At 39.6% G+C, this 25,519-nt stretch overlaps 1 protein-coding gene across 4 annotated transcripts in view; it reads right to left on the minus strand.

Annotated features, from left to right (window-relative positions):
* The window catches only part of XRCC5 (X-ray repair cross complementing 5), a 50,070-nt gene extending 35,755 nt beyond the window's left edge, over positions 1–14,315 (minus strand). For 3 of the 4 annotated variants that reach the window (XM_064661272.1, XM_064661270.1, XM_064661271.1), the window contains exons 1-8: positions 14,234–14,315; positions 11,880–11,993; positions 11,154–11,337; positions 9,425–9,473; positions 7,773–7,895; positions 4,689–4,877; positions 1,750–1,864; positions 202–340 (exon numbers count right to left, since the gene is read on the minus strand). In XM_064661272.1, the coding sequence (XP_064517342.1) occupies positions 202–340; positions 1,750–1,864; positions 4,689–4,877; positions 7,773–7,895; positions 9,425–9,473; positions 11,154–11,337; positions 11,880–11,993; positions 14,234–14,251 (931 nt within the window). In that variant the 5' untranslated portion in view covers positions 14,252–14,315. Of the gene's footprint in view, positions 1–201; positions 341–1,749; positions 1,865–4,688; positions 4,878–7,772; positions 7,896–9,424; positions 9,474–11,153; positions 11,338–11,879; positions 11,994–13,325; positions 13,584–14,233 lie in introns of those variants that run through there. The other variant, XM_064661274.1, reaches the window with a different exon arrangement.
* Positions 14,316–25,519: the final 11,204 nt, after the last annotated feature.

The following is a 25,519-nucleotide window of genomic DNA, read 5'->3' on the forward strand; positions in this document are numbered from 1 at the left end:
AATACTGGCAAAAGTAAGAATTTCCAAAATATGTGAAGACAGAGTCTCACATAACAGTTGCTGTGTTCCATCATCCTGCAGAGCTTACATTCTAAGATCACAGCTAGGCATCAAGGTATAAACTAAAAGGCACTCAGGTGACTTAAGAGTACAAGCCATTATCTTCATTTTGTCTTCAGGGTGCACATAAAGACGCTGTACCTTGAATAGTATCATCTTTCTGAACCTCTGTCTCATCATCATCATTCAAGCAGTAAACAGTTTCTTTCTGCACATCATCTCTTCTAAGGGTTTTAGCATCCACAACTGTCCAAATTTTTTTCACCTTCTCTTCTGTGACCTTGATATCAGAATTCAAAGAAAAGGAATGTTTAACATTTCAGTAGGATACAGAGTACTTATCAGAAAAGGCAAAAAAAACCCAAAATCTCAAACACAGTGCTGCACTGTTTTGCCAATAAGGGACCAATAATGACAGCCCCAAATACACATCTCTGGCTGCTACCACAGTGCTTCCACCACACTGTTTCATCTGTATGAGACCTAACACATGAACTGTAACATATTTCTGACTGCATATTTCTCTTGGTTATTCATTAAACCCTTAGATTAAGTCATTTGTGGAAGTCTAAGTCACAGGATAACACGTAACTTGTTTGTTATGTATTCTACTTCCTATAGCCCTTTCTTTTCTCTCTACTTAAGTGCAATTGATGGTACAGTTAGTGCATGAGAAGAAAAGTGTAGAATAGGCAGAAACAGTAAAGACAGAATAGATTACATCAGCAGGGCTGCTGTATGACCTCAGGCCAGTCACTCAGTTCATGTTGCTTACTCTCCCAAACAGTTTACTTTCTGTGTAAGAACCTTTGGGAGGGGACTCTTTCTGCATATTTGAACAGGTCTGGTACAATACCCTAATAAAAAATTATGAATAAGTATAAATAGAAAGCTGATCTCTTTCAAGGCTAGTATGCTTATCTGTCAAAAATCAGATATATTTCAACTTATATACCAGACTCCTAGTCCTGGGTTCAAATAACAAACCAATTAATCTGCATCTCACCAGATCCAACAATACTGCCACACTATATAGTTACCTATTAACTATTCTATAACTGGACATTTACACATTTTATGTGTTTAATTACACTTACTTCTTCCTAGCACTGTGTGAAGAATACATATAAAATGTAAAGGAAACAGATTGGGCTCAAGCTCCACCAAACAGTACAAGAAAAACAAGCTAAAAAAATACACCTTTTTTTTTTCCAAGTCTGAAATAACAAGAGATAGGATTTGAAACAATGGCTGGTAAAACATTTTAAGCCACCATTTTACGTACTCATGTGCAAAATTCCTCTCATGCCTGGGCCTTAAGAGATATATGTGTCTCACTGGAGCAGCAGACATATCAGTGATGCTGAATGTAAAGCTTCAACAATCACAGCATTCTTAATCAGGTTCATCGACTTCAATACCATTAAGTGTCACAGCATAGACAGCAATTACTTCTATTTCTGTACATTGTAAATTTAAGTTATTTAACATGTATACAGTATGGTGAAGTTAAAGTTGCTGTGGGAACCACAGTTTTAGATGTACTGGCTTCTAAGCACATAGAAATCTCTACCCTAATTATCTAGTTGTTGTTTTACTTTTTATTTTCTTAACTTTAAGGAAAAAAAGATGCAGCTGCACCTAACTTGCTGCCAAATTACATTAAAATACATGATTTTATGAACTTACTGCTTTGTAGGCCACAATCCTTATGGACAGATTAGAACCAATAGTGAGCTGGCAAGGCCAAGGCATAGGCCTTCTTTCAATTTTCTTAAACATTGAAAGACGTTCCAGACTCTCTCTAAAGGAAGGAATCAGGAAAACAAATGAACTCTGGTGAACTGTAATAAAATACTATAGACAATACACTCTCTTTAAGGAAATGCATAAATCCAACTGTTTCAGCTTAACATTGTGACAAAAGAGAATGAAAAAAGAGGTGGTACAGTAGATTATACCCATGTTGAGCCTTTACGGTGGGTGGTGTGACATTAAGGCTCAAAGACGCTGTGTTAGGTCTTGTGGTGAAACTACACAATTGCTTACTAAGCATCTTACATTTATCTGTTCTCATCCAATTAGGACATGTAGATAAAACTGAAGAACACAAATTAGAAAAGGGTCTCTAAGTGGTAAAATGTTTTCTACAGAGAAGGTGAAGAATTCAGGTTCAAGTAACAGGATTTTGTTTCTGTAGAACTTAACTTTTGACACTTTTTTTAATACAGTACTAATGAACTCATTATTTTAAGGATATTTTGTCAGAATGAAAGAAGTTACTTTGATTATTTCTAGCCCAATCAGTAGACATACAAGTTCAAAAAAAACACACAAAAAAGAACTGTACTGATTTTATACTAAAAAGTGTTAACTTAATTGCACAGCTTTAAGCAATGGAGACCAAGAATTAAAAATTTACAGTAATTTATAATATATCATTGTGAATTCAAATAGGTTGACACCTCAGAACAGCTTTCAGTTCGTACAAACTATATTGGCTATTTTGCTGTAAAATTCCAACACAGAGAAAGCTTTTTTATTGCATGAAGCACAGCACAATGCTGACCTCATCTTTTTCACATTATGATAAAACCCGAAATCTATCTCTCTCTTGATTAAAGCACTTGTCTGGCAGAAATCAAGATCAACTGCTAAAAACTCCAGTACAAAATTCATTCTACTTTTCAGGTTTCTAAGGATGAGCAGGGTTTTTTTAAATTCTAACAGAAGCACAATGAAAGGGGAAAATGCACTGGGACTTTTATAATGAGATAAACACTGAATTTCCTCTTTTATTTTCTTTCCTTAGGTAAAGGAAGAAAGGGAGGATTTTTTTTTCTAGCAATAAAGACGCCAATATAGGATTTTTAAAAAGAATCTGTTACTACATCATTAAAAGTACTGCAACACATAGATTCCAGGATGAATGTGAAAATCAAATACGTAAGTGCCAAATGCCTAAAAATATCACTTAAGCTCAATTCATTAACTCTATACTTTAATTTCTTATAGAAGAAAAATGCTGCCTGTTATCAAAGACGGTTCATAAAAATCAAACCCTAATAAATGTACATTTCAACTTGTATTTTAAGAACACGTTCCTTGTCCTCTGCTCTCCATTCCCTTCCCCCAGAGGCAGGGGATATTCCTGTCCAGAATATCACAACTTTAAAAAAATCACAACAAAATTTTCTCACTTACTTTCCTGGCATGGCTAATTTATTTTTACAAGTGCTGAAATATTTTTACCAGCAGGAATAATAACTCTTGGAAAACGAAGAGTGTATCTGAGTTGGTCAATTATCATGACAGATTTGCAAAGCTGGCTTCTTAAAGCTTGATAAGCAACTTAATTGCATCTAAAACCTCACATATTCTTAAACAACTTTTTCAACTAAAGTTTTAATCTATTAGCCAAATGCCTGTTTATCCAGAGATTTTGGATTTCCCCTGGAAGTATGGCACAAAGAACAGCTTATACAGCAGCAACAGCCTGGGATAAAAAAAGTATAAAGAAGAGGCCAAGCCACATGGTAGCTTCATGCATATGGATTATCCTAAAGGATAAATGGCCCAGGAAAGATACCAATTTTCTGCGCAGTCTTTTGATGCAATGACAAAGCCTGCTTTTTTCTAGAGACTCAGACTGTTCTCTTGACTAGTATGGAACACATATACAGTGATACGTATTTCTTCACTAATGCACAGTAATGCTCAAGTAGCAGTTTAACTGGCTGCTGAGGTACAAAGCCCATCAGCTGAGTTGGGTGAGGAAGGGAAACCCCACAAATAAAATGATGAATAACAGCATGCAAACCTACAGGTACCACCCTCATGTAAAAATTACATTGGATAATCACATTACAGCTATGGTCTGCTGAGTTTCCTGTGGTCTAAAAGACCACACTTCATAATTGCAGAAAAGAAACTAAGTCAGTAACATCAGACTTCAATAAGGCATGTAGATGCATTTTGCCTGTTGCCCAGCTGAGACAACACCTATGTGGAAAAGTCTTGGATATATCATTAGCTATATTTTTTTCAGAAACACACGAATTTTTATTCTTTCATTGGGGAAAAAAGAAGTGAAAAATCATCTTTTAATTCTTGCATTAGGAATGCTGCTGCAAAAGTATATCGTTTGTCACAGTGGCACAGCAGACTGTGGTTAGAGAGCGGGATTCAACAAACATTACTCAAAACATTTGTGGGAGTTTATCAAACCAGTGAGCTAAAAGAAGTCTGAGACCAAGGAACACAGGCAACCATGAAATGCAAATGTTCTAGCTGTACTATGTCACAAATTTCATCTCTTTCCATAACATGCTTTTGAAATGCCATTACCTCCAAAATCTTCCAACAATAAAGATGGAAGAAAACAGGTTTTTTTCTTTAAATATAGATACAGAAAATTCATTTTCCTCTGAAATCTGTAAGCTCTTCTACTTATTCTAAAGCTACTGAAGAAGCTGAATGAAAGGGACTAAGTGTACAATAAGTTATAAAATTCTCTGACTTCAGTGAAACAGTAAGTCAAGGGATTGATTACTTAATTAATTTCATCTTTCAGAGAAGAAACCAGAAAGTAAATTTATAGTACAATAAACAGGATTAGCCAAGTTTACCTGAAAGTATAAATTTCTTCCAGCCCTCCTTCTTCATCCAAAGTATGCATGAGTTTCCTCACCACATCAATACCCTGTTTCTGTTGTTCAGTTAAACTCTTTATTGGAAATGAGTTTCTGTGCATATGAGAATGCACACTGGCAGTTGTATCTCCACTTCCGTCATCAATACCCACTTGAAATGGCAGACTAAGAACACAAGCAGAAGCAGTTAGTTTGATTTTTTCTTTATTAAAATAACCAATCAAAACAAAACAAAATTTTTATCAGGATCAATAATTCTATTTAGCTGCAGTCAGATGTATAAAGAGCCACATGGCTTGGAAAACAAATGAAGTAGTATTTTGGGTCTAGTTGGCATTGGTAACATCTTGACCAGAGTGATGCACCGTTTCTGGGTATCATGCATCAGTAAAGGCATCCACATACAGGAATGGATTAGATAGTAAAGTTAATGCTCATTAGAAACCAAGATCTATGAAAAAAGATTCAACAAAATAAAGCCCATAGAGAAGTGAATCAGATGGCAAGACAGCCTTACATATAAAAGGCTGTTGCAGAGAAGAAGGAAACAATGAGTTCTTCATATTCAGCCTGGACTGCAATCACATCATGGAGTCAAGTCAGATATTCAGAAACCTCATAAAGGTATTTCAAACCATAATCTCTAAAATCAACTGCCTGAGGAGAGAAAAGAGTCTCCAGTCTCACGGCAAATCTTTACCGGAAGATTAGACAAACACTGGTCAGTGATGACACGCATAAAGCTGACCCAGTCTGAAGTAGAGGATTGCTCCAGATGACTTGTTAAAGGCCATTCCAGGCCTGTGATTCTGTATTGGCTCCAAATGCCAGCAAATGGGACTGCAGTTCTCTGCAGTGAGGCTATTGGGTATTTCTGGAATAAATGTTACTCTTTGAGATTTTAATATCTTACAACACTTGGTGAATTTCTGACTGAAGATGACACATTTTCCTGCACTTCATGAATCAGACTTAAAAATTTAGCCAGGGGTTATAGATAAAATGATTTTGCTGCTCTTAAAAATACAGGAGAGTTAACTAGGTATAATAAACACAGAAAAGAAAGATGTGTAAGATCCTCTACTCTGTGGCCCTCATAATACCTGCAGATTTTTCAAGTCTTTTATCTGATTCAATTTTAAATGAACCACATGATGCCTTTTAGCACATTTCCACAAAGTAAAATAACTTTACCACTGTATTATGTTTCAAAAAAAGCAGCCTACAGATCTTTACCATACTTCCACCTCATTAGTCCTCACGAAACTTATCCATCAAGAAACATAATAAGCAGAGTTAACAATATACACAACAATGTCACATAAAGCAAAATTAAAGATCAAGCTTCAGCAAAGTGTTAGGTACCTTTTTAGGAAGCAGCATCCGCTGATAAATAGAGAAACTGTATTTTAAAGCTATTATAACAGCAAAAAGTTTCAAACCTCTGATACAAAAAAGTTAGGTAACTTTCACTATACAATGCCTAGAGACTACTGTGATGAGAACTGCGTAATACCCAACCCTACACAGTGCTCAGTGTGTGCTTGGCACCTGATAACAGGGAGGAAAAACAACTATATGCCAGAAGTTACAAATCTATAAACAGGGCATAAGAGATGGAAGCATAGGCCATAATAAAACTACAAGGTTCAGCAAGAAATTATTTTTAAACTAGTACCTTGAGTATTTTATATTTGTACATGTATTTCTTAAATCATCCTTTGCTCGTGTGGCTGGGAGATAGTGTGTAAATCTGCAGCCAGTGCTGTAACAGCAACATTTCCCTTGAGCTTCTCTTAGCCAAGGGGTTTTTTTTCTTTGCTATGTTACAAAGAAAATGTAAAGCTGTATCAGAAATCTCACATAAAAAACCTGTGACATTAACTTGTGGTATCAGCATCTGTGCTAGCCTGCACAACAAACAGGTATGGAAACAAGGGAGCAGGAGCTAAATACTGGGTCTCCAAAAGATGTAGTCTGACTAGCTGGAGGATTCATGGTGTTGCACCTCCACTGCCTCCAGTGCCAAAAACGGCTCAAATGAGCAGCAGGGTCATGTCAAGGCACATTACAAGCACACCTGCTTTTGCCGGGTAGACAGAACCTGACATTTTTACTTTCAGCCTCCCCTAAGCACAGGCAAAAAAAGACTTTTTGTGGAGGATCAGTCCATGATTTTCAGTCATGTTTTTCTACCTAATCTCTCTGTTATCTTGCAGATGGGTTGGCAAATGGCTTCAACGAATTTACTAAGTTCAAGCATTTTTCCTTACAGAATGCTGGATCCAGGTAAAAATAAATACTAAAACGGCCGTAAGTAAAACTACGGTTTTAACTTTCTCCTGTGACATTATTTGTTATAAACAGCAAACATTAACATTCACACAGAGTTTTGCTTTTAAACAAATTTCTCCAGAAGGCCTATGGCTTCCTATGTTACCATCACATGCAACAGCTAATACAGATCTCAGCATCAACATTGAATCTTCAGATCAATGCCCATACCATGACAATCAAGGGACTCGTGCTATAACATGTAAGACATCGTTTTCATTTTCCAAGCCCATTGTTGTGAATAAAACCCTTCTCTTCAGACTTGCTCTTCTACTGACACCAGAATCAGGCTATAAATATCTGCAACACTACCTCATTAATTTTTCCCAGTAACTTCCTTACCTAAAAGGATCTAGGCTGTTGCTGTGATAAACCCACTGTTTCTGAGGCTATTTCTGGCTCATTGTTTTCCCTTTCTCTGCTTATACAGATCTTTTGTCTCCCATTTTAGACTGTGGCTCTAAGCTATAACCATAAGTGGAGAAGAAGCCATCATCTTAACATTTATTTGCACATCACTGAATCAAGAGGACTTGGTCCATAACTCAATTTCATGGCATGTATCATTGATAGAAGTACTTATAATAATCATATTACTTACTGGTACAGCTCTACAGAAACCATACACCAACAGATCACCAGCTCTTTCAAGATCATTATTAAGAAAGCATAACAGTTTCCCTTTAAAGAAATGGCATCGTGTGTAACAGTCACTTTCATACTTACAAGAACTGAAGTGAAATTCCTGTTTTCTTCAAGTTAGCTATGATAATTTCCAGCTGATCCTCACTGACAGGACTATTAAGGTCTGTAAATAGTTCAATGTGTCTCTTCTCATATTTCTTTCCTCTTAAAGTACAAGAAAAAATACATATATTGAAAATATTATCTATAAGGCCTTTTGCTAAATATTTCCTTACAAAATTGATGGTTTACCAAAGTAATTAACTTGTAAAAGAAAAAAATCCAAACAAATAAATCTACTTGGCAGTAGCTATTCTATCATAGGTTACCATACTTATGATAGGATTTTTATCTTTATATGATTCCCCCTATTTCCTCCTATCCCCTAAAATTGAGGACTCTAGTCCTGTGACTGTATAAATCACTAACTACATCTAAATGAGTGGAATTCTGCCAATTTTCACCAATGTAGATAAAATGCTAACAAAATATGTTAGGTTTTTTATTGGTTATACTGGATATTTCCTTTGCAGCTGTAAGTATGTTCTTGTGAAAATGTATTTTAAATTACTGCTGCTGGTGGGGATTCCATTTCAGTACTCTAATTCAGTAGATTCAATGGATAACAGGGACTTTCAAGACCACTTAACACACTGAGAAGTAGTACCAATACACATCAGGAAGGTCTGCCAGTGACAGAACAAAATTCAGTTAAAATGACAGAGTTGTGACCAGCATGTTGTTGCATAAGGGTGATTTTCTTGAATTTTTACCCTACAGTATTTTCTCAGCTGAAGGCAAACTCCATATCAAAGGTTTTAGCGTATACAGGCGACTCGACTTCCTACAAAACAACAAAACCAGTTGCTCCATAGATATTTAAGGTTATACTGCCATAAGTACAGTGATTTTAATTCACAACTCAGTTTTAACCATTAAATTGATACAGCTTTCCACACTGATTAGACCTTATTCACAAAAATACAAATTGCATCACTAAGTCTCACCTTCTGCACTCACGATTAGATCATACAACCTTTTCAGCAACATGTTCAAGCTTCACTTTGAGAGGAAGTACAGTTACCTTCGTTTCCCTGGACCATTAGTTCACTGAGTGCTAGAAACACCTTTCCAGCCTAAATACATTCACTGACAACTTCGTAACACTTCTCTCAATATTTTTTCTCACTTTAAAGTGTTTCATCCTACAAGTTCATTTCCCGTAGTCTGCATATTTACAAACTTAAACCTTACCTCCAACAGGCTTCAAATTGCTAGGCTGAACAAAGTCACCTTTCTTGTTTAATTTGTAGCATATGCAATATAAATTTGATAGCCCTTTCCTAAGCATTTTAACATGCGAATTAATGCTTTTTGAAAACAGATTACAAAGAATGTGACAGAAAGTGAAGCCTTTGTGCCTTCTATAATGGCATTAATAGGCTCATGACTGTACTACAAAGTTACCAGTCGCCTCAAAAAGCTCTCAGATTGTCTAGAGAAGTCAGATGTCTCATGAGGACTCTTCAGAGATAGACTCCTTTAGTGTGCTGTTTATTTTTAATGTTTGGTTCTTTTAAAAAAAGCATTTTCCATATTTACATATACTGGAAATATAATACTGACAATCAAATCAAATCAGCTTCAAAGTGCAAAGTCAGAATTCTGTAAAAGGCTTTGAGTTACATACTCACATTGTTTCCTTCTGAAGCAAGTCCATACACACAATAATTGCATCCAGAACTAAGCAAATTTAAGAAAAACGTCATTTAGAACATGAACCATGTCACAAGTGTTTTTTTCTTTGAAACAATGTAATGTTTTCACTCCCCCCCCAAACACTGACAAACGCGCATTTTAGTTAAGGAACACTCTTTTGAGATAAATACTTCTAAAGTGACTACTGTGCAAGAGGTCCCTGCATAACTTGTCTGTTTTGCGATCTTATTTCTGCCCCTTTTACCTGATGAAACAGTTAAAAGACTGCTTCAGATCCCAATCCTTTAACTGTCAATGAGAGGCTCAAGTCCAATGAAAGAACAATATCTTTAGAATGTTCCTTTGAATCCACCAACAAATATATGATACCAATTTCTCCTGCAAGTTTTCCTTCAAACCACCTGTGTCTGATAAACTTTTGATGGTTTCTTCCTCATCACAACTGGGAACATGTGAGCCAGCTGACTGGCTGCACACTTCTCTGAAACAGCCCTGACTACCTGAGTGGAGCTCACAGCAATCATTTTTTGGCCAGAAAAAGGGAAGACAACGCAGAAAATTGAACTGTATGTTCCTGAAACACACAAAGGAACACCATACAGATCACCTTCTTTTAAAACTCTACACCTCGTGCAACTAACAACAGAATACATTCAAACATGAACAACATTCAAACCAGGAAGTGATTCTGGCAATGTTAGAAGTACTTTATACATTAATCAACCTGATAAATCTCTATTCTGCTTTGTCTGAGGTAGAGTTAATTTTCTTCACAGTAATTGGTATAGGGCTATGTTTTGGATTTGTGCTGGAAACAGAGACGATAATATAGAGATATTTTAGTTACTGTTGAGCAGTGTTTGCACAGAGCAAAGGCTTTTTCTGGTTCTTGTACCACACTACAAGGGAGGAGGACTGGGGGGGGACACAAGAAGTGGGAGGAGACACAGCCAGGACAGCTGACCCCAACTGACCAAAGGGATAGCCCACACCACGTGGGACCATTCTCAGCACATAAAGCTGGGAGAAAGAAGGAGGAAGGGAGGACATTCAGAGTTCTGGTGTTTGTCTTCCTAGGTCTAAGGTCTGATGGAGCCCTGCTTTCCTGGAGATGGCTGAGCACCTGCCTGCTCATGAGAAGCAGTAAATGAATTCCTTGTTTTACTCTGCTTGCATGCGTGGCTTTTATTTTACCTATTAACCTGTTTTGATCTCAACCCACGAGTTTTCCAGCTTTCACCCTTCCAATTCTCTTCCCATCCTGCTGGTGGGGAGCGAGTGAGTGGCTGTGTGGGGCTGAGCTGCCAGCTGGCCTTAAAACACGACAGTCTGGTTTCTGGTACTTCTGCTGATAGATTGCATAAATAATATTTTTTATTAAAAAGCATAAACCAAATTCTGCAATGCTATTTTTAAAAACACATGGCTTATTTGAGGCCTAAAATTATATTATCTTTGTTCTCCTTAATTAGCAGAACACTTCATAAAAGCAATTACTCCCAAAGGCCAAGACTCCATCTGCTAGCCTAAAAGAATGTCAAAAAGCAGCTAATCTGCTTTTGGACAAACTTACAACCACAAATTAGCTTAACTTTGATAGCAGTTAAAGCTTGAGAGGCAAATCTGAGCCCATTTCACAACACTGGCCTCCTGTCTCCTACATAGCTGAATCTGTTCAAGAAGTGTTCTACAGCAAAAGGATACAGTCTGCTTGTTCAGAGCCTGGTTTAATCACATCTTGAATGTCTTCCAGCAGATCAAAATCTGGCAGCATTAGTGACCTATGTACAGTAATGTTTTGGTATTGGTCTCCACTGGCAAGACCATTCCTAGTACCATGAGTGCCAAACAAAACTACAGCGACCTCATCTTTACTCTCAGCAAAAACCTGGAGACACAGAAAATAAAAAACAGGTAAAAAACACAGGCAGATTCATACACAGCTATGTTAGGCAGATTTCAGCAACCTGAACTAATGTCAAATACAATGGATTTACTTTTCCTTACTTTCAGTGCTAGCCTCTCAAAACATCATCTTACAGGGAGTTCACTAAGCGAGACATAATTCAACTAACAGATTGACATGAGGAGACCTAGGAAAAACAAGTAAAATTGGCTGACTTAGTACACGAAATGAGTCTTCAGGGTGGTATCTATTAGGAATGTGGGAACATTTTAGAGAAAGAGAATAGTACTTGTTTTCCCTAAAAGTTTCCACTGCCCTGAAGAAAAAGAATGACCAATCCAATCTCATGCAAAAAAAGTACAGCTGAAACAAAGAGCACTGTTACTCCTGCATAAAAAACAGACTAATTCTTACTCATTTCTCATTTATTTCAACTATTAGTAAGTGAGAAAAATCTTTCATAGATGCCATTGCCTCTTCTCCCTTTTTAACAGCTTTTTTTACACACATGAAGTCACACATACCTGTCGTTGCACAAACTTTGTCATAACCTTCTTGGCTTGTTCAAGTGAGGACTCTTCACCAGGGGAAGAATTGCTCATTGTAAAGCCCACATCCAGGCACAGCACTGTTGCCACCTGGAAAGGAAAGACAATACTGAATAAGAATGAAAAAGGGCCAATATAAGCATAATTACTTAAAAGGTTAAAAGGGTACATACAAAACCTGAAAATCAAACTGTATCACTACTGGTTTCTTTTACAGTAACTGTTAACATGACACAATGGTGGAAGACAGAACTGGTATAACTGCATTGAACAGAAAATTATTTAATCCTGTACCTGTTCCAGACATTTCAGTGGAAAATACAAAAAAATCCTTCTTTACACCATCTGTCCAGGGGGCAATTTCTGTAAAACCCTACAAATGTATTAGGGATCTAAGGTCTCTTCTACACCAGGAAATTAAACAAAGATATTTCAGTTGAAAATTGCAAGGATGAATTCCAATTTCAATTTAGGGGTTTAAATCCCCCAAGCTAGCCTATGTGTTTGTATTTCTGATCATCACTTTAACTGATTTACACATAACACTGCCCAAGTCTTCCCCTAAATTGATTTATGTACCAGTATATGAATACAGTAAAATTGCTTCTTGTCGCTTCTCAAGTTGTGGAAAGTTCCTCTAAAGTTCTTCTAGAGTCTCCACTTACCTTGATTAATCTGAATAATTTTATCATCCATCTGAATGTAGTTGCAAGAGGAATTCAGCAAAATTATGTCCAGCACCATCAAGGCCAGCTCAAATTTATTGTCACTGATTAAACCAAGGTTCCCTAAATATACAATAAAATCCTGGTGGGCTGCCAGTGGCTTAAATTACACTGCCTGCAAAAAATTATTGTTTGGCAGAACACAGGAAAGTTAAGTATTACTTAGATTGTAACCAGTCACCTTCTTTTAAAACACAAAATATATCCAATTCCATAAGAAGCGAAGCTACCAAAAGGATGTGGGCAATAAATCAGAAGACTGTCAAGTGACACAGTCACTTTTGCACAGTCTGCTTTTGCAAAGCAAAAGGGATGAACATAAAAAAAGGTGTTGGTCTAAGCTCTTTTGTATATTGCCTTGCAAGCAATTACAAGTACCTTTTCAAGCATCGACCAAAAGAACACGATACATTGTGCACCTCCCCTGTCAGCTTAACAAACACTGGTTTAACTCCCTGCATCCTTTGAGAACAGGAAGGAGAAGAGAAAGAAAGAAAGAAGGTTGAGGAGCCTGAGTTGTCCAGGAGGTTATACTCAGTCTTGGCACTCTGTTCCTCACTTTGCCTTCACCAGTGGCCTGTCTGGGAGCTAGGAATGAATGCCTCTGGAGTCAGCTAGGTGTGCAGAAGCTCAGAGTGGAATAGAGGCAGTAAATGAGGCTGCACTTCACTCTCACAAGAGCCTTGTTGCTGCTTACCTGCCAGCCTGGGGAATTAATCTATCAGCAACTGCAGAGCCTTGTTTTGCTGCTGTCCTGCCTCAGGACACACAATGGCTGGCAGCTGAATTAATCCTGTTGTCCAAAACAGGTAAAATTCCATTCACAGCTGGCAAGAAGACAGCAAAGAAACCAAAAACAGCGCAGGAGTGAAGAGCTGCTGTTTCGCTTAAGAAAAAAGACGATCAAGTGGCAAGTGCTGACATGCTCTTCTGGGAGGCAGCCATCTCCCAGCTCGGTGCCCATTCGGGTATGAGGATCCTCCTTCTATCAAGGGGAAAGAGGAAGAGGAAGGAAGAGGGCCGGCCTCTCTTTTGGTAATCCTCCTCTGTACATCTCTGCATCTGTTATAAGCTCTGTGCTTCTTATCCCTGAGCACCCGGCAACGCCGCGTTCAGGTGACACTTCTGAGATGCTCAGCATCTGAGTCTGTAGGACAACACTGTCACACTTGAGCTAAACGAACCTGTTTCGCTCAAGCTCTAATAAGGGCGGACATGGAACAAACCTGCCTTTACCTCTGATCTTTCCGTGCCGAAGAAGTTATAATAAAGAGTTATTATAAGAGAGAGATGGCTACAGCAGCACACACAAAACCTGTGCTTAACAGATACTAAACTGCCCTGTATCAGAAGAGACCTTAACGCAGCTTTCACCAACAGGGTTCCTTAAACATAATAGGCACACAAACCGCATTTTCAACAGTTCTACTCTTATTTTAGCAAGAGCAATGGCAATTACTGCTGCAGGAATACTGCATTCCCTTGGAGCTACTCAGCTTTGCACTGGCAGCTCGGAGGGCGGCCGGGGAGGAGTCATCGGAGTGAGGGATGGTGTTCCAGCCCCGGCGGCCCCCCGTTCCCCTGCCCAGCCCTCCCCTGCCCTACCTTTCCGCCGGGCGCCATGGCGCTGCTGCCGGGACGCGGTGCGCCGCGCTCAGCGCTCCGCCCGGCAACGCGGCCCCCCGGGAACACGGCGGCGGCGCCTCGCGTTCCGCGGCGGCGGCAGCGCCGCCTGGCGGCGGGACACGGGAGGGCCCCCTCAAAGCGCCACGGCGGCCGCGGCGCTGCCTGCGGCTGTGGGCATAGCGAGCAGCCGAACATAAGCCCGGTTTGGGTGGCCTGGGGTCCCCGAGGAGAGGTGGTGGCAGAGCAAGTGTCAGCGCCAGAGGGTCTCCTGTGCTGCCCTGCCCTGGAGCGCCTCCCGGCTCACCCATTCCAGTTTAACCACAGCCAACAGCCAAGGCCCCGCAGCTGCTCACTCACTCCCCCACCAGCGGGATGCGGAGAGAATTGGAAGCGGAAAAGCGGGCAAACTCGTGGGTTGAGATCAAAACAGTTTAATAGGAAAAGCAAAAGCCACACACACAAACAAAATAAAACAGAGAATTAATTCAACTGCTTCCCATGGGCAAGCAGGTGTTCAGCCACCTCCAGGAGAGCAGGACCCCATGGCTACTTGGAAAGACAAATGCCATCACTCAAAACGTCTCCCACTTTGTACACTGAGCATGATGTCATACGGTTGGGAACACCCCTCTGATCAGTTGGGGTCACCTGTCCCGGCTGTGTCTCCTCCCAACCTCCTTGCCAGCCTGGCGGTACAAAAAGCAGAAAAGGCCTTGGTTCTCTGTAAGCCCTGCTCAGCAACAGCAAAAACATCTCTGTATTATCAACCCTGTGTTCAGCACAAATCCAAAGGACAACCCCATGCCAGCCGCTGTGAAAAAAATTAACTCTACCCCAGCGAAAACCATCATAGCACCCCACAGGGCCTGTCCCCAGGGCTCTCCAGCCTCCTCCTCATGGAACCGCAGAGTCCCACAGGACACAGCCTGCTGAGGGAACAGCCATTCCTCGTCACCACCAGGACAAGGCTTTGGGCTGGCTGGAAGCGTCTCATAAGTTGCATTCTGCCCATGAATCACCAGCAGGTCAAGATTGTTTCATTAAGCAGTAGATTTCCCCCACCATTAACAACAGAGAGAATTTCTGAACCACACTGCATCCAAGCTGTTTGATCAAGCTGGAACCCACTGACTCTAAAAATCCAAGTATAATACATGCTATATCATGTATATCTTGGTGCCTGTTGGATATTAAATTATCAGAGATGTATGAGAACAGCAAATATTTCATCACATATATTGAGTACTTCTTGTTCTGCATTACCTTCCCCATGTCCTTTGAGGGTATCATTACTAGTGTTCTTTCACTTCTAGGTATATCTCAAAACTCACATTATTGTCCATAAGTATTCTCAAAACAGAGCACAATGTGGTGATACTACTATAGCTACAAAAGAGTAAATCTCACACAAACACTCCAAAAGCCTTTTACCAGGAGAACAATCCTGCAAACACAAGTGTTTCCTTTTTATATTGAGAGATGTCTGAAAACAAAAATCCCCTTTCCCTCCTTACTACATGGCCATGCTTTGGGAATATTGGTAATTGAAGGATTCTCTCTTCAAGGTGCTTTGCATATCAAAGGAACAGAGCAGCTTGACAACACGACAAACATTTTAGGGGAAAATGGTATACAAAAAACCCCAGTCAGCTACTGCCAGAGAAAACCATGCATTGTCTTCCTGAATATCTCTAAGGAGATTTCAGATTAATCAGCCAAGAAAATCAGGTCTGCTTACTATCGTTATTATTCATGATGCTATCTTAGTCCAAAAGCCCTTCCTTAGGCTCACAACCAGGTGAAACTACAGTCCAACTGATTTCCAACATAGCTTGCAGTCTAGGCACGAGACACAGATGTGCTCACACACACAAGAGGAACAGAGAAACAAGAACTGATCAATTTAATCAACAATGGTTTTTTGCACACCAGCAGAAAAGCATTTTGCAAGGCATCATAATCAATGAACATTTTATTTTTATGCCACCCCGATTGCTGACACAGAATATTGACACAAACCCCTTCATAGTCCTCTCTGAATCCTAGATTTGACATAAAAAGCTGAATCCCAGGCTTTGGTCCAAACTCTCACAGCTAGAGCAGTAATTGCAAATATTATTCAAGAAAACCCAATTTGGGCCAGGAGTGGGAACCTCTGCTTTGCAGGAGGTTTGCATGCCCAGCCCAGATACCAGCACCCTGTTACAAAGTCTGAGCAAAACTACAGATACCTGTAACCATCAAACTCCATCTGTGATCTTCTTATTCCTTAACTCTCAGTCTGACATAAATTGGGGCTTTTAGCTCTCTGGCAAAACACACAAACAATAAACCCAAACATTCCCCCTTTGCACTTTCGTGCTGTCAGATTTCCTCAGAGCTATTTCCACCATTCAAAGGAAAAACTCTCTAATCATTCCTGAAACAAACCTTAATCCCCATTTCCTTTTTCATTTACAAGTCTGCACAGAGCTCCCTTATAGGCAATCAACAGATTTGACTAATCAGCTCCATCTGGGGTCACTGGAGCTTGGTTAGCCTGGATGAAGATTTGAAGTTCTTTGCTTGCAAAAGCTTGCCAAAAGATGCTTGTGATTAATTGGCCATTTCCATTTTATAGAATGTCAGTCTCTGGTTATAAATAATAAATGTGTGATATCTCAGAGGACTCAGGATCCAGGGTGATCAGCTGTAATCTCATTTGCACCAAAGTGAGTCAGACCTCAGTTCCAGTTAGGTTCTCAGTCCTTGCTCTGCTTACTCCTTTTTGGGTTATGTCTCCCCCAAAAAACAAGCCTGGATGAAATAAGCACACTCTTGGGAAGTAGCAATGAAGGGCTTGCCTTGTGTTTAACTTCATTCTATGCCTTTACAAGGCAGCAAGGAAAATGGCTTCCCTTTATTTTTTTTTTTACAAGAAGGAATGTATTATCCAGACAGTTATAGCTGAGACCCAGCTGCTTACGGCAGCTCTGAGCAAATGTGAATGGCTTCAATGTAAAAGTAGACTGATGACTTGGCCTTTCTCCTTCTTTACCCACAGGGTAAAACTTTGGATAAATGCCTGGTGGAAAGAAGAATACCACAGCCATATGGGATCTTGCCCAATATCTTTATTGAAAGAGTTACGTGAAACAGAACTTTCTACAGAAAAATAGTTTTAACTTTGCAATCATTACCTACTCTTTGCCTGGGTTCATACATAAAAGTGGACACTAACTGCAAACTTAGGAATTATGAACTGAATTTCCTACAGAGATAAACAAAGCAGGGCAAGGACACTGTGACACTTTGTATTTCCATCAGTACAAGCTTGGCAGCAAGCTGAAAGACAAAGTAGATGGGAAATTGGCACCCAAAACAAAGCAAAACAAAGCTTGGAAGCATATCTGTTAGCATCTTCCTGCGTTGGGTTTCATGAGGTGCTCACAGTTGTCTTCTCCCAAGAGGTCTTTCCAAACATCTGCTTGCAAGCATATGCCAAAACTGTGGTACAGACCAACACTAGTATTTATTATGCCTGTTTAGTGATTCCTGATGGCCTTTCCCAAGGGATACAAGCCTAACACAATCTTTCCTTAGCTGTTTCTGTGAAATAGACCTGCGAGGAAAAGATCTCAGATGCTGGTTCCACTCTCAAAAGCAAAACTAGTCTTTGACTTTGAGGATCAGCAATAAGTGCACAGGGCTTATCCTCTGTCTGTAATTCATGAACACTTGGCACACTACAAAACTGTGCCTTTAACAAACTGAAAAATAATTTTAAAAAATCCTTCAGGGGGTTTAACAGTTCCCATCTATTTGTCTGCCCATTTTCAGCCTAGTTCATGCAATGGAAGGAAATTAGTGTATTAGGAAACAAAGAAATCTCTGCAGTAGGAAAATTAGAAAGCTAAATAGGGTTATACTACACCATCCAACTTTGCCTGAAAACAAAAAAGAAAAACATAGTAAGGAGAGGTAATGGGTTAGGTGAGTATGTTGGTGCATGCTACCAGGGACATTCCAGCTCAGGGGCTCCTGAACAGTGACAAATGGGTGGATCACAGCTGATACACAAACTACTTCAAAGCAGCACACCCTGAACTCCTAATCCCACACTGCCACAAAGGAGAAATAGCTCCACAAATTCTTCTACATAGAGCTGAGAGACTCTGAGGCTCCATGTTCATAGTTCCTCTTCCAAAAGAACATCACTGTTGCTTTTACTCCTCACCGTCCCCCACCCCAGCTGTTGAATTTCCAACTTCCTCTTTTCCTCCAAGCAGTCTATTTCTCTTCTCCAGACTATGAAATAAATACACATTTCTCAGGCAGAAAGAAAAAATTCCACTGGCTGTCATAGACCAGCAGAGGCCTTATCAAGTGCCACAGAGGGGGAAAGCAAGCAAACTGTGTTTACAACTCCTTTTCTCCATGCTATATTTACCTTTTTCGCACGAGTCACTGTTGACAATCACAGTCTTCCATTGCATGCACGTACTGTCCCGCAGAATTACTGCCCAGCTGGTAGTTCTTCCACTTGCTGTTTGTTATTCCTTGTGAACTGAATGACACATTTGTCTAACAGGTTGAATCCTGGTTTCTTTCCTTCTTCAGTCCATTCATGAAATTGGAAATGATAATTTTTTTTTTAGTTCTAATCTTCTCAGTCATTGTGCTTACCATTCCCCTCACTTTGGGGACATTTCCCCATTTCCTAAGCACCATTTTGTCTTCAGCCACATCATGAAAGAACATGTTCGGCTCGAGATGGCCACCCCTGAAAATAACCATTAGACATTCTAGATATAGCTCTAGACATATCATTCTAGCTCTTTTTTCATACACCAAAATATACACTTCCCAGCCAGCATATGAGAATGTCATTCAAAACGGCATCAAAGCCTCATTAAAATCAAGGTAAATAATTTCTATCTAGAAAGGCCCTTTCTCTCTTACCAAATAAAAAAAAATAAGAAATAAAATAATAATTTAAAAAAAGGTGTGTGATTATTCAACATCATTTTTCCTTTAAAAAAATCCTGGTTTTCTTTTTACTTATTATCTTCTGAGCACCTATCAAAGGTTTGATTATTTGCTGTGCTACTTTCTAGCATCTGAAACACAAATAGCCTATAACTCCCTAACATCTTTGCACTCTCTCATCCTTTTTTAAAGCAGATGTTATATTTGTAATCTCACACATCTTTCCAAGGGAAATTATTAATGCTCCTGAGCTTGCTTCAGCCAGTTTTATATTTGCCTTAGAAGGAATTCACCTGGCTCAATTATTTGAAAACATCTCTACTGTTTAGCACTCTCTGACATTTCCTGTTTTATTTCGAGTCACTTTTTGCTGCTAGTGTTGTGTTGCTGCCTGATTGCAAATGACCTTTGGAAATGGACAGTCTTCCACAGCTGTCAATTATTTAATTAGCTCAAAAGGCAAAAGCATATGCTGTGGGTCCAAAGTTTTCCTCCCAGCTGAATCTCATGTAACTGTCAGGAGGAGTCTACATAAAGCAATTTCATTTTATTTATCTAATGTGGTTTTCTGTAAGAAGCAAACAGAACACTGCAAAAGTCCAGCTCCAAAATGAGAGGAAATTCTGACATTAAAGTTTCTCTTGCAACCTTAACCAAATACTTTGAACCTGTATGTTATGATACAGGTTCAACAACAGGAGCAGGTGTTTTTTGCCCTGCAATGTCATAGTCTATTTCAATCCATATTGGGATAAAAATAGGGCCATGCATTGAAGGAGTCATGAGACTCTTGCCTCATTTGTTACAAAAACTGGGAGACGCAGGGTGAAAGAGGAAATTATTATTATTTTGGTAACTGAATGGTATTTTAAGAATTAAACTCTGGTTTTGTTCAGCAGGTTGCCTGTAATCTGATTTACAAATCACTTGAACCCAAGTCTCACACCACTAAGCGCTCGTTGTGAGTCACATTTTCTTGGTGCTAAATTTGAGATGCAGTCAGATCTGTGTATGTGCTGAGCCCTCACAGGCATTCATGAATGGAGCTTCACTTTCAACACAGAAAATGCCTTACTGTGCTGAATATTCAAAAAACATCAGCTGCAAGGCATCCCCTCGGGGCACTGAGACTTCATAGGCCTTTGTACCTTTTAAAATCCTTGTGCCTTTGTTGCCACATATTAGTTTATCAGCATTTATGTCACATGCCATTGGAAATAAACCTTAAGAGTATTTTTGTGAAGTACAAAAATACATGTTACAGTGGCATGTATTATTGAGAAATTGCTTTGCACAGTCTGTGAAAATGGGGTTTGGCCACACTTTGAAATATAAGGGCAAACCAAAATGCTGTATTGGCTTCTCATTAAATGTTTTCCCATAACCCAATATATAAACCTGGCAAGCCAGAGAAAGAATAGCATCAACTCCCGTGGATGAAGACTGTTCCAGATTGCATACCTACAAGGAACAGGGAGGGAGGGATTAATTTTATATTAATACATTAAAAAATAGCATGATATAATTTCTTAATATTGTCTATTAAAATCTCATAGTGTGCAGACTTTTTTGGATGCATTTCTAAAGCAGAAAAAAAAATACTGCAGTGGGCTTTTATCCCGGTTTTTCAGTTCAGCCACTGGAGGGCAACGTGATCCCAGTCACCGGGCAGAGGCAGCCCTGCAGCCCCCAAGGATTAGGGAGCAAGCACCCAGCAAGCACCGCCGAACTGCAGAGGAATTTCTGCGTATGGCAGAAATGAGACAACAACAGCAGCAAAAACATACCCTCTTACATTGCACTTTTTTGGAAGGTAGATTTAAAAATTTCTTCCTACATCTAAAAACTGGGTTTCTACTTAGGATTGCTTCATGGGTTCCAAATCTGTGGATTAGCCAAGGGATTTCTGCAGGAGACGATGCAAGGCCCACTCAGCCTGGTATTGCGAGAGGTGAAATATTTCCCACTGCTAAGTAAATGAAAACCCGAGACATGTTTTTACACTTGAAATAATTCTGGCAGACTTTTCTGGATTAGTTGTTAAATCTGTTACAACAGATTATTTGTTTATTGTGTTTTATAGGACTATGAGTGGTGTGATTTGCTTTAAAATTAATTAAAATAGTTGGGCTCAACTGACTGCAGAGCACCTGGGTTCCTTGAGAAGACCAGAGAGATAGTGTCAGATATGTTTGCTTTGAGGAAAACAACAGCCCAAGTATCAAATAGTGCTTGAAAAAAGTTAATACTGGTGTTTTAGGAAGAGGTAGTAAGTACAAAGTAGATACCCATAAAATGAAATGGTACCTTAGAAACTGCGGGGAAATGTATTATAAGACACAGCAAACCCACAACATTTTTCCCAGAAGTCATGTACTGGCTGCTGCCAATTTCAGATTGGGTTATCGCAGAAGCAGAATCTCATCCATCTTGTTCTCCACATGCTCTTCGTTTCACAGGCTTTCTCTCTATCCCACCGCTGCCTGTGCAGTAGGTCTTTGTTTGCAGCCATTAGCAATCCAGCTGTGTTTGCAGCATCTCTGGAAAGCGCTTTCATGCAGTGGGATTGTTCAGGACAAGAGAGCCAGGATAACTCACTGTGTGAAGGATTTGCTTTGCGGATGTGGAAGGATAAGCCTTTCGTATCCTCCCCATTTCATCCTTCCCCCACCAGCATCGTGCACGTATGCATGCACACGCTGGCTAATAATCTAATTTAATCCTCACAGCACAGGATTTTGTTCCTTATCCCTCCAACTGACCTGTGGGAGGGAACGAGGAGTCTTCAGCCACCAAACAAGGCTCTTTCCGAGCTGTGAGAGGAGGAGCCCATTTTAAATTTCTATCTGTTTGACTGCACCTGGAAGCAGATTGAAATTCGAGTGAAAGGATGAAATACTGGATCTTTAGAGAAATATCAACTCTGATGCACTTTAAAAATGAGTCTCTGCAATGTGGAGGATGGGACATCAGGTTCTAAATCTTTTAATTCTTGTGAGTTGTCAGTTTGTACAGCTGTGGGGGACAAAGCAGCAGTGTGAAGGAGGGAGCTGCTATTTGAGAGGAAAGAAAGGATTAGATTTGGGTTTTATTTGTGTAAATTGCTGTTAACCCATGACACTAGCAGATATGTGACGGTGTCAGATGCAGAGGCAGGGGAAGAATAATTTCAATCTTTCCTTGTCAGTTATTTTTTGTAGTAATCCCTTGGAGGGAAAGGAGTCTTCAGGATGGCAATGATTTCTGCAGGTTTTTTGTGCTAGACATTCAAGGCAGACATTAAAATTTTTACTACTTCCTATTGAAACAAATGGCAAATTTAGCCATTGAAAGAGACTTGGTTTTAGGGTGGAATTGGAGCCTCAGGGCAATCCTACTGTAATTATGGGGCTGGCTGAAGTCACCACCATGTCATGAAACTTTTGCCTTAGAGCCTGCTTCAATATTAGAGTTCATCACTTCAGTGATGTTTAATCACATTAGAGAGGAGCCAGTGCTATTATTGCTTTGAGTCACTGAAAGTAGCTCCACCAACACATATTTGGGGAGAATCGAGATGTCGTTTAGTGATGACATTGCGTGTGCCCTGGGATGATACTGCTCATTATATGAACTATTTCACTTTTTTCTTTACTACATGCAGGTACTAGGAATTATTTCTGCTCCTTTCTTAAGTCACAGAGGAGCTCATTTGAATAAATGAATGAAGGTTAAAATTGCTTGTATTTATTAATTCTACATGCAACTTTGACATGGTTAAAGTGTTAAGGAAAATCTCCATTATGATGGAATGATATTCTAGTAATTGCCTGTAATTATAAGGGCATCTTGTTACAAATATATTTAGGTATATCATTATAAGCTGACACTTCCATACTTTAGGACATGTATTTTAGAAAGAAAGACTAAATAAAAGGCATACTCTCCTTAGGCTAACTATCCCAGGAGCTGTTGGATTCATGCCCAGCACTGACACTGTAAAAGCCGTTCAGTTTATTTATGATATTTGTGGTTGTTCAAATCACAACTGCAGGTGAGTCAGATAATCAGGCTAGAATAAATTAAACTGTATTTGTGTTATATCCCAATGAGTCAGTTTGCTGTTATTTTGTAGTAGAAATAATTGATTTCCTTACCTTATCACTGTAGGAGCAGAAAGCTCATAGCTTACAAATAAAGATAGTCAAAGGCACCTTCAAATATATTGGCCTTAATATACATCGCTGATGGAGGAACTTGTAATAAACCAAGCCCTGAGGGAACATGTTGCCTGGGAGGTGGGTTTTTATCCTATTTGCAGGCAGAACATACTATTAAATTCAGTAGTTACCCTTTTTTATCTTGCGAAGTTAAATTTCTGGCTGGAAGAAATGGCTGGGAAAAGGAGCTCTAAGACAGGGAGATCACATCTAAGTTTTGTATCTTAAAGGGCTCCAGGTCAAATTCATCCACTGCATATCTAATTTCAGTGGATGCAAACCACAATGGATCTTAGCTGCTGTATTTTGGGGACACAGGGTTATGTTTTAGCACATTAAAAGCAAGGGCACTTTTTCAACATGAGGAAAAATGCATTGTTGGCCTGACTCAGACATTCTCTTTATTTTAATGCATTCTGACAGACTTCAGCTACCGTGTAATGACATGAAATTAGGAAAACTTAAACTTAATGGAACTCAGTGACCAAGGGGGATACACGAGAGAGCCATAAGCCTCATTTCTATGGGCTGCTTGTTTGCAATGCAGTCACACTTCACCTATTATGTGAAAAGATGTTTAGGGGGCTTTTTGAACCCCCTGGCAATTTACCTGGGTCAAACACACAACCATAAGCCCTCTCTCATCATTAAGTTGGAGAGAAATCATGCTTTAGTAGTTAAGACAAGCAAACACGATGTCCCTTCTAATTCGCCAAATTGATTGAAAAGTTGTATTTCCAAGTGGATTAGCCCCCTGAATTTGCATCAACCTCTCTCTCTTTTTTTTGTGAGTTCTCGTTTCCATGCAGGGAAAAAATGTGCATGGTCTAATCTACTCAGAAATGAAAACATATTAATTCAACTGCCTCCACGTTGCCAAGTGTTTGGAAAGAAGCAGGAAGGGCACTGGTCCCACAGATGATTCATGGCCTGGGATAAAAAGAGCTTGCATAAATTTTGAACAAAATTGTGTCCATCGCAGTGTAGGAATGTGGGCTGTGCATCCTTACTCTCTCTCTGTAATGCTAGTGTAATTGCATGCTTCAGTGTGGAAGAGCACTGGAGTGGCTTTTCATAACTAGTGGTTGCAGCTTCTAGAAGGTACCCATGGGGGTGGTTACATGGATCCATGGAGCAGCCTCTGCTGATAATCTTGGAGGAATTGCAGGATCCCGGCCTTAGGATTCAAAGCACTGTCATGTGGGATTACAAGGATGAATTCAAGGGACTAATTGTGGATCCTGTCACACCAGGAAGCCAAGTGTCCTTCACTATGTTCTTCACTGGAGGTGGAAAACCTCAACATCTGCCATACAGGAAATTCTGTTCCCTTGGCAGTGTTTGCAGCAAGTATAAAACCTAAAGCATCTTCTTGCTATTTCCAGCTGTTGCATTGGACATGGCACTGCCAGTTTGAGGAAATCAACTGTAGGTAGCGTTTTGGCTCAAAGAACTGTTACACTGAAGCTGTGCTAGCCCTCAGCTAGGAATTTCATTTGGGTTTTGCAAAGACTCATGTCTCCTCCTTAGAAGAAAGAAGATTTCAAATAAGTGTTCTCCCTGTGCTAGCAGGAGGGTAGAACTGTAATCAGACTGCATGGGAGAGCACTGAGGGTGGCATTTAGTATTTTCACACCTTGAAGAACTCTACTGGTGGATTCTCCTTTGGCTGATCAGAGATACACCTGAAGTACTCAGGGCTTGTAAGAAAATCTACCCAGCACAGCTGTAAATAGCAGCTTCAAGACACACAGAGCACATTTGTAGAGTTAAAAGTACTTCCTATTTTGGTATAGAATTGTGTCTCTCCCTGTAGATCCTTGTGGCTAAAGCTAAACAGACACCCAACGAGTGAAATGAAATCAAAAGTTTTCATTTGTGCACTATGAAATAAAATCTAAGAACCCAGAACCAAAAGCTATGACTTGTTAACAAGTACTGGTTAACAAGAGGTAGAACCGAGACCCATTTCAGACACACTTTAAAGTTGATCTTCAAATGTAATTAATTATAATCAATTATCAGCATAGAATGACTGTGTTCATCCCACAACACTGTTTTTAACACAAATTCAAGCAGAAGCATGAGAGCAACACTC

The sequence above is a fragment of the Pseudopipra pipra genome, chromosome 7 (genome assembly GCF_036250125.1).
Source record: "Pseudopipra pipra isolate bDixPip1 chromosome 7, bDixPip1.hap1, whole genome shotgun sequence".
In the NCBI taxonomy this organism is placed as follows: domain Eukaryota; kingdom Metazoa; phylum Chordata; class Aves; order Passeriformes; family Pipridae; genus Pseudopipra; species Pseudopipra pipra.